This window comes from Pinus tabuliformis, chromosome 7 (assembly GCF_031772625.1).
Source record: "Pinus tabuliformis cultivar Carrire ecotype Pingquan chromosome 7, CPIR1, whole genome shotgun sequence".
Classification (NCBI taxonomy): domain Eukaryota; kingdom Viridiplantae; phylum Streptophyta; class Pinopsida; order Pinales; family Pinaceae; genus Pinus; species Pinus tabuliformis.
Window position 1 is genome coordinate 1,380,084,709 of NC_142293.1, and position 10,296 is coordinate 1,380,095,004.

General features: G+C 32.2%; 1 protein-coding gene across 1 annotated transcript; it reads left to right on the forward strand.

Moving 5' to 3' along the window:
• The first annotated feature begins 1,019 nt into the window (after positions 1–1,019).
• LOC149252781 (peroxidase 57-like) lies at positions 1,020–2,327 on the forward strand. The gene is made up of 4 exons (XM_089454272.1): positions 1,020–1,226; positions 1,328–1,516; positions 1,622–1,781; positions 1,891–2,327. The coding sequence occupies exons 1-4, from the start codon at positions 1,020–1,022 to the stop codon at positions 2,325–2,327; spliced, it is 993 nt and encodes a 330-aa protein (XP_089310398.1).
• The last annotated feature ends 7,969 nt before the right edge of the window (positions 2,328–10,296 follow it).

Sequence of the window (10,296 nt, forward strand, 5' to 3'; positions counted from 1 at the left end):
CAATTTTTGTCGCAGGTACTCTGTATCAACCCTGTAAGTACGGAAGAGATATATATTAAAATCGTCATGCTGTAATGTACGGACGGAGTTCAGGATCTGTTTGAGCAGCCATCAATTTTCAACTGTTGTTTCGACGATGGTGGGGAATTCATGTCCCTCGTTATCTTGTGAATCAAAACGATGTTGTTTCGACGATGGTGGGTAATTCATGTCCCTCGTTATCTTGTGAATCAAAACGAAGAAGTTGCACATGGCCCTAAAAATAATTCAAAAGAAAATGATTTTAAATTTGGATGCTTGAGATCATGCCAAACATAATTTGTGTTGAAACTGCCACCATATCACCTCTGAGACACAGCAAATACCTATCTCCGGGATAAATTACTTTTGTGAGTCCTTCGATAACATTAAAATAATAAGTATCAGTGAGACTCAATATTGTCAACGAACTTCGATCGCTGGCAGATTGAAGCGGTTTGCAACCAGACAATGTATTCCTTATCCTATGCATTGTCGGTATTAAATAAATATGGAAATTTTGTTGGTTATCCATATCTCGATTGTACATTCTGAGAACCTAGCGACAAATTCAAGGTTCTGGTTATGAAAGATCCTACCTACAAAATCAACCATCAACGACCGACTTTATTGCTGAACCTTTGGAATAGCCCAATCGAATTATTGTTTATGAGAAACCTTGAGCTCTTAGATATTGCGTGAATATCAAATTTCTGAACGAAAACCCGGTTTATTTCGTGTAACAGTACATTCCAGCTTCACAGATCCATTAATAATGAAATAGTGGACCCACACGGCAATGGAAGACTTGTTATAAATTCGCTTGCGCCCATAATATCTAGTACAGCTCTCTCTCTATTCGGATGTCATATCCTCCCTGGTTTATAGACCAGTTGTTATAATAACGAGAGTGCTCACCATTCGCACTGTTGGGTCTTTGCTGAGAAATAGAGGAGATATTATTCTTCTGCGCTGCAATGGGCTCGAAGGATTTGATTATAATGGCATTCAGAATCGTGAATTCTCTTCTGCTTCTGGCGTTTCTACGACCTACATTGGCGCAAAACAGCCTGTCGGTCGGATTCTACAACGCCAAGTGTTCGCAAGCAGAATCGATCGTGCGTGGAGTAATTACAAGTCATTATGCTATCGACCAATCCCTTCCTGCTGCCCTCCTCCGCATGCATTTTCATGACTGTTTCGTAAAGGTAAGCTTGCAGTTCTCTTGAAATTATAGTCTCATTTATATACAAGGTTTATAAATATAAATTGAATGGCGTGGAATTATTAAATATATATGTTGTTGAAGGGCTGCGATGGATCAATTCTGATTGATAGCGTGGGCAATAACGTATCAGAGAAAGAAGCAGGCCCCAACCTAACTGTGAGAGGATTTGAAATAATCGATGAAGCAAAAGCCCTGCTCGAAAGTGCATGCCCTGGCGTTGTGTCTTGTGCCGATATAATTGCACTTGCTACCAGAGATGCAGTATCCCTGGTAGGTTATAGAACATTAAATTGTGGCTGGCTGTAAATTGCACTTGGTTTCTATCTTTCTGCAACTAGTTTTGAAGAATACTCAGCTTTTTAACTTGATTGACAGGCAGGAGGGCAACAGTACAATCTCCCTACGGGTAGAAGAGATGGCAGAATATCTTCAATAAACAATGTAAATTTACCCGCTCCTAGCTTCCAAGTTTCTCAGGCAGCTGCTGCATTTGCAAAGAAGGGCTTGACACTCCAAGATATGGTCATTCTGTTGGGTACGTATTGCTAATTATACAACACATTTAAACATAATCTGACCCTTTAGTTTACTTGAAAAAGCACTGGAGTGAGTGAAGGGACTCTCTGTTTTGGGTTTAATTTCAGGCGCGCATACAGTTGGGGTGGCGCACTGCAGTTTTTTCAGCGACAGACTCTACAATTTCCAAGGAAGCGGCACCGCGGATCCTTCCATGGATGCAACCTTAGTGGCGAGTTTGAAGAATATTTGCCCATCTCCGACGTCGTCCTCAACAGATGACCCCACCGTCTTCCTGGATCAAAACACTTCGTTTGCTTTTGACAACAGCTACTACCAACAACTACAATTAAATCACGGAATTCTTCAAATTGATCAGGAGCTTACCTCCGCCGGATCAACAAAGGGCATCGTAACCAGCTTGGCCTCTGACGGAACTACATTCAATAAGAGCTTCGCTGGTGCCATGATAAAAATGGGAAACATCGGAGTATTAACGGGCAAGAAAGGAGAAATTAGAACAAATTGCAGAGTTGTGAATCCAATTCCTTCAAGAAAGAAGTAGTCCTCCAAATTGTAATGACGGAGACAGATTCATCTCCGCAATAAAGACGAGACACCTTAACAAAGGAGATGTGGCATATCAAATCGGTGTAAAACAAATTCACATGTGAAATAAATGGGAAGCATAAATATATTTAAAACAAAACTACAAGGTAGCATAAATATTATGACATTAAAAGTTTTACATTTCAGTAGGCAAGCTTTTATTCACTAACTAACTGTAAAGCACTCGGCCACTTCACGGATTAAGATTTAACTTCATGGATTTAATATGTTTCAGGCAAAGGCTGCATTTAACTTTGGAAGGATGATGCAGACCACTATGATTTCCAGCGTTGCTTGTATGAAAGCAATACCACAGTTTCGGAAATGCTCGGTGAAAACTAACATATGAGTGACTTGTTTTTCAATATCTTGCAAGATGTGTATGATAAAAGTTTAAAGTGGTTAATTAACTGTGGAAGAAAACGCCACTAGTTGAATATTTGTCAAGCATTTTCCTCTACATCTCTGTACAATATTGATATGCATTTGGTCTCCTTCGGGTCCTTTTCATCCGTTCTGCCTGCTGTCTGTGTGCGTATAATGGATGTAGGTTTAATTATATTTTAGTCACAATAAAAATAATTCTTATTACGTTCCCTCATTAGCATAGAAAGGAAACTACATATTTAAGTTCCCTCATTAGCATTTTGCAAAACGCTTTCTTAACCATCTTAATAATGGTGTGAGGCTAAGTAGATATGATATATTTTTGCCTATATCAATAATTTAACTAATAATTAATGCATTAATGGGTAAATGTTCATTATTATTAAAATACTTACTTCATATTACATCTCATTAATTTATTATTTGCAAATGTATTGTAGTTTAATATATTTCTTTTAAACTTAACATCATATAAATATAATTATTTTTTTAGGCTTATTTATTTTGTAATAAGTCTTCTAAAATTTCAATTTAGTTATGAAGGTAGATAGTAGGTATTTAACTTCCCTAAAATATTTTCTTAATATTTGTAATAGTCATAAATTAAAGTAGAAATTTATCTCAAAAGTGATTATGTATTTTTTATTTTTTAATTAAACTAATTAATGAAAACATAATATCATATGAATATAGGTTATGGTTTTTTAGACATGTGGTATTAGTAAGCCATGATTTTTGACATATATTAACAGATCTTATTTACAAATTAAAAAGGCGAATCTAAATAATTAAAAATATTATCATATGTTTTTGTAATGTATATATGTTTTATTTATATATTAAATTTTTAATAATAAAAAATATATATAATTAAGTTAATTTTTATAATTTTTTTTAATGATTCAATGTTATTTTTTATATTTATCTTGATAAACCATTTAATTTATATAATTAAATTATTTAATTATATCGAATTTTATATATATATATATATATATATATATATATATATATATATATATATATATTTTATTATTAAGTATATTGAAATGAGATAATAAAAACACTGCACTGTCATGTGTCCTCTTATTAAATACGTAACATAAATAAAAAAATCAAAATCCAACATTAATCAATTTACAAAAATCTTTATTGTTTATATGACCTAGATAATTTAACTTTTACGACAATTAGATTACCATTGACCTTACAAGATATGGTGTATGGTATGAAGTTGATTAAACTATTCGGTTTACCTTTGTTACTGTTACGAGTTTATATAAATCATACCCCGTGGTTTATTAAACATACGCCAACGTTATCTAACTAACCCATCCTTTAGGATTGGTAGGACCGAGATTTTAAAGTGAAATTACTTATTAACAAAGGTGCGTATGTTATATTCCTTCTATATAAATGTATTTATATATAGTCCAATATTCTCACGCTTTAAGTTCTGTTTTCAACTTCTTTGCACATTGTTAATTTAATTTATTTACAATCTTTTCTTTAATAACATTTTTTCATACTTCAGTACCGATGTTCTATCTTGTTGGCCTTATGATCTCCTTTCCTTGTTAATGTTTTGAGGTTACTCTTCTAAGGCAAGATTTCTTTATTTTCGATTACAACAAGAAACTAAATGTTTATGTTAGATGGATAGCGATGCTCGAATATATATAATTTCGATCTATTTCTCTATTTCTACTTATGCAATTATTGCAAATTACTCCCTGTAAAGAATTTACACAATTTACTCAGTATTGTATGGTCTAGTTCTTTCTGTTACATGCTATTTCTGTTTTTTCCCAGCGTTTCTTAATTTCCTAATCAACTATACTCATATATAAGTACAGATAATGAAGTTAACTCATTTAAATAGTAAACATTTACATATTACCGCTCTTCCAAATTAACAGTAAATACTTATCTGTGGTTTATGGCAGTCAATACAGAAAAATAAACTCGGTCTAATCTCGAAAGAACAATGTGAATTTCCTCCCAACCACGAGATCAACTTTCTTTGAATCTCCCCCAAGCTACTTCTCACATGCAGGAAGTTCAGTGAGTGTCAGCAAATCTCATTAGGACTATCTGGTCCTAACCAAACTTAGTCCAGTTTAGCTTGAACAATCCGTCTGACCCTTCAGCGCGGATTGTATGTCATTCACACTTTCTTAAAATGTAAAATAGATTAAATTTAATTTGAAAAATTATAGATATCAATACTAGTGAATGAGTAAGCTTTGAAATATATTTGTTAAATAATAATTTTTGAAATGCAATTCTAAAAAAAATAAAAATCAAAATATGAAATAGATTAAAAGAATAAATTGAAATAGATGATGAATATAATTAGAAGAATAAATTATGCATTCAATTATAAATCTCCAATATTAATATTCACAACATTTAATTAACAATATTAAAATTATTAATGACATTAACATTATTATTATAAATAATATCGTCAACATTTAATATTAAAAATAATATTAATTTTTTTTAATTTACAATCTTATCTATTATTATTATTTTAATTTATTAATATTATTGATATTATATTAATTAATTAACTAATATAATATACCATCAACATTAATAATATTAAATATTAATAAAATTATAATATTAAGTTTTAATATTATTTATAAATGTTAGATTTTAGGCTTTTGTAATCCATATTGTAAATAAGAGTGTCTTTCGGATTAACCACATTATTAGGATTTGGTCAACATCTTGAACCAACTAATGTGGATGAACCACATCTAATATGGATGAACCACATTAGTTGGTTCGAAATGTCGACCAAATCCTAATAATGTGATTAATCTGAAAGGTACTCTCATTTATTTATAAATATTAATTATTAATATTAATTGATATGAATACGAATATTAATATTACTTTTAATATTATTAATATTTATAAATATTAATTTTAACGTTAATTATTAATATTAATAGCATTAAATAATATTATCATGGTCAACCATGGTCAATAATCATGGTGACATTGTCATGAACATTGTCTTTTTCTCCAATGTCACATTATGAAAACCATGGTCATTTATGGTCAACCATGGTCCAATGTTGCATTGTGACAAAGACTGTCTTTATATGAAAATCAGCCATGGTCCTACGTCGCATTGTGACAAATATTGTCTCAATATGAAAATAAATCATGGCCAACCATGGTCCAACGTTGCATTATGATAAAGATTATGGGAATATGAAAATCAACTATGGTCAACGATGGAAAACCATGTTTATTTTCGAGTTTATAATATTTATTCAAACGTCACATTATCACATAGATTGTATATAAAAATCAATCATGGTCAACCATGGTCAATATGAAAATCAACCATCGTTAATCATGGTCAGCCATGGTCCAACATCACATTGTGAAAGAACTGTCTCAACATGAAAATCAACCATGGTCAACCATGTTTCAACGTCGCATTTTGACAAAGATTGTCTCAATGTGAAAATCAACCATGGTCAATCATTGTCAACTATGGTCAAACATGGTCAATAATCATGTTCACATTGTGACGAAGATCGTCTCTTTGTCCAATGTCACATTGTGATAATGATTGTCTCAATATGATAATCAACCATGGTCAATCATCGTCAAGCATGGCCATTCATGGTCAAACATGGTCCAACATCACACTATAAGAATTATTGTCTCAATACGAAAATCAGTCGTGTCAACCATCTTGAATCATGGTCTACCATGGTCAAATGTCGCATTGTGACAAATATTGTCTCAAATAAAAATCAATCATGGTCAATCGTGGTCAACCGTGGTCAATATGAAAATGAACCATGGTCCAACGTCCCATTGTCACAAAGATGTCTCAATGTGAAAATCAACCATTCTTAATCACGGTCAACCATGGTCAATAATCATTGTCACATTGTGACGAAGATGGTCTCTTCGTCGAATGTCACATTATGAAAACCATGGTCATCCATGGTCAAACATGGTACAACGTCACATTGGGACAAAGATTGTCTCAATATGAAAATCAACCATGGTCATCCATGGTCCAACATCACATTGCGACAAATATTTTCTCAATATGAAAATCAATCATGTTCAATCATGGTCCAACATCGCATTGACAAAGATTGTCTCAATATGTAAATCAATGATGGTCGATCATGTTTATTTTAATGTTTATAATATTTTTCTTAGGGTTTATATATGTTGGGTTTATAATATCAGTCTCTTGGATTTAATATTGTTCCCTTGGGTTCATAATCCCTTGGGGTCTTAGTATTAATCCCTTCGTTTTATTATTCCTTTGGGTTTCTCATATTAATCCCTTGGGTTTATTATTCCTTTGGGTTTATTATATCAATCCCTTGGGTTTATTATTCCCTTGGGTTTATATTATTAGTCCCTTTTGTTTAATAGTATTCCCTTTGGTTCATAGTCCCTTGGGGTTTTAGTATTAATCCCCTGGGTTTATTATTCCCTTAGGTTTATAATATCCATCATGGTAAACCATTGTCAATCATATCCAATCATGCTTGAATGTCACATTGTGACAAGAATTGTCTCACCGTGAAAATAAATAATAATCCCTTGGGTTTATTATTCCTTTGGGTTTATTATATCAATCCCTTGGGTTTATTATTCCCTTGGGTTTATATTATTAGTCCCTTTTGGTCAAACATGGTACAACGTCACATTGGGACAAAGATTGTCTCAACATGAAAATCAACCATGGTCCAACATCACATTGCGACAAATATTTTCTCAATATGAAAATCAATCATCTTCAATCATGGTCCAACATCGCATTAACAAAGATTGTCTTAATATGTAAATCAATGATGGTCGATCATGTTTATTTTAATGTTTATAATATTTTTCTTAGGGTTTATATATGTTGGGTTTATAATATCAGTCTCTTGGATTTAATATTGTTCCCTTGGGTTCATAATCCCTTGGGTCTTAGTATTAATCCCTTCGTTTTATTATTCCTTTGGGTTTCTCATATTAATTCCTTGGGTTTATTATTCCCTTAGGTTTATAATATCGATCATGGTAAACCATTATCAATCATAGCCAACCATGCTTGAATGTCACATTGTGACAAGGATTGTCTCACCATGAAAATAAATAATAATCCCTTCATTTTATTATTCGTTTAGGTTTATTATATCAATCCCTTGGGTTTGTAATATCAATCGCTTGCGTTTATTATTCCTGAGTCAAACGTGGTTTATTATGATGTCGACCATGGTCCAACATGGAATTATGATAAGGATTGTCTCAATATGAACATCAATGATGGTTGATCATGTTTATTTCAATGTTTATAACATTTGTCTTAGGGTTTATATACGTTGGGTTTATAATATTAGTCCCTTGGGTTTAATATTATTCCCTTGGGTTCATAATCCCTTAGGGTTTTAGTATTAATCCTTTGGGTTTATTATTCCCTTATGTTTATAATATCGATCAAGGTAAACCACTGTCAATCATAGCCAACCATGCTTGAATGTCACATTGTGACAAGGATTGTCTCACCATGAAAATAAATAATAATCCCTTAGGTTTATTATTCCTTTGGGTTTATTATATCAATCCCTTGGGTTTATATTATTAGTCCCTTTTTGGGTTTATAATATCAATTGCTTGGGTTTATTATTCATGAGTCAAATATGGGTTATTATGATGTCGACCATGGTCCAACATGGAATTGTGATAAGGATTGTCTCAATATGAACATCAATGATGGTCGATCATGTTTATTTCAATGTTTATAATATTTGTCTTAGGGTTTATATACGTTGGGTTTATAATATTAGTCCCTTGGGTTTAATATTATTCCCTTGGGTTCATAATCCCTTGGGGTTTTAGTATTAATCCCTTGGGTTTACTATTCCCTTAGGTTTATAATATCAATCATGGTCAACCATTGTCAATCATAGCCAACCATGGTCAACCATGTTTGAATGTTGCATTGTGACAAGGATTGTCTCATGATCAAAATAAACCATGTTTATTTTTGTGTTTGTAGTATTTATATTTGGGTTTATCAATATTGGGTTTATAATATTAGTCCCTTGGGCTTAATATTATTCCCTTGGGTTCATAATCCCTTGGGGTTTTAGTATTAATCCCTTGGGCTTAATATTATTCCCTTGGGTTCATAGTCCCTAGGGGTTTTAGTATTAATCCCTTGGGGTTTTAGTATTAATGTAAATAAGTTGGGTTTGCTATTCCCTTAGGTCTGTAATATGAAATCAATGATGGTCGATCATGTTTATTTTAATGTTTATAATATTTGTCTTGGGGTTTATATACGTTGGGTTTATAATATTAGTCCCTTGGATTTAATATTATTCCCTTGGGTTCATAATCCCTTGGGGTCTTAGTATTAATCCCTTCATTTTATTATTCCTTTGGGTTTCTCATATTAATCCCTTAGGTTTATTATTCCCTTAGGTTTATAATAGCCATCATGGTAAACCATTGTCAATTATAGCCAACCATGGTCAACCATGCTGGAATGTCACATTGTGACAAGGATTGTCTCACCATGAAAATAAAAAGTAATCCCCTGGGTTTATTATATCAATCCCTTGGGCTTTTTATTCCTTTGGTTTTATATTATGAGTCCCTTTTGTTTAATAGTATTCCCTTTGGTTCATAATCCCTTGGGGTTTTAGTATTAATCCCTTGGGTTTATAATATCAATCGCTTGGGTTTATTATTCCTAGGTCAAGCATGGTTTATTATGATGTCAACCATGGTCCGACATGGAATTGTGATAAGGATTCTCTCAATATGAAAATCAATGATTGTACATCATGTTTATTTTAATGTTTATAATATTTGTCTTAGGGTTTTTAGTATTTATATTTGGGTTTACCAATGTTGGGTTTATAATATTAGTCCCATGCTTGAATGTCACATTTTGACAAAGATTGTCTCGCCATGAAAATAAAACATGTTTATTTTAGTGTTTGTAATATTTATATTTAGGTTTACGAATATTGGGTTTATAATATTAGTCCCTTGGGCTTAATATTGTACCCTTGGGTTCATATTCCCTTGAAGTTTTAGTATTACTCCCTTCGGTTTATTATTCATTTGAGTTTATACTATCAAAATTTGGGTTTTTTATTCCTTTAGGTTTATAATATAAATCGTAGCCAAACATGGTGAACCATGTTTGAATGTCGCATTGTGACAAGGATTGTCTCACCATCAAAATAAACTATGTTTATTTTAGTATTTGTAGTATTGATATTTGCCTTTACTCGATGTGAAATTTATAATATTAGTCCCATGGGTTTAATGTTATTCCCTTGGCTTCATAATCCCTTGGGTTTTAGTATTTATCCCTTGGGGTTTATTATTCATTTGGGTTTATAATATCAATCCCTTGGATTTATTATTCCCTTTGGTTGATAATATAAATCATGGTAAAGCATTGTCAATCATAGCCAAACATCGTCAACCATGGTTGAATGTCGCATTGTGACAAGAATTGTCTCACCGTCAAAATA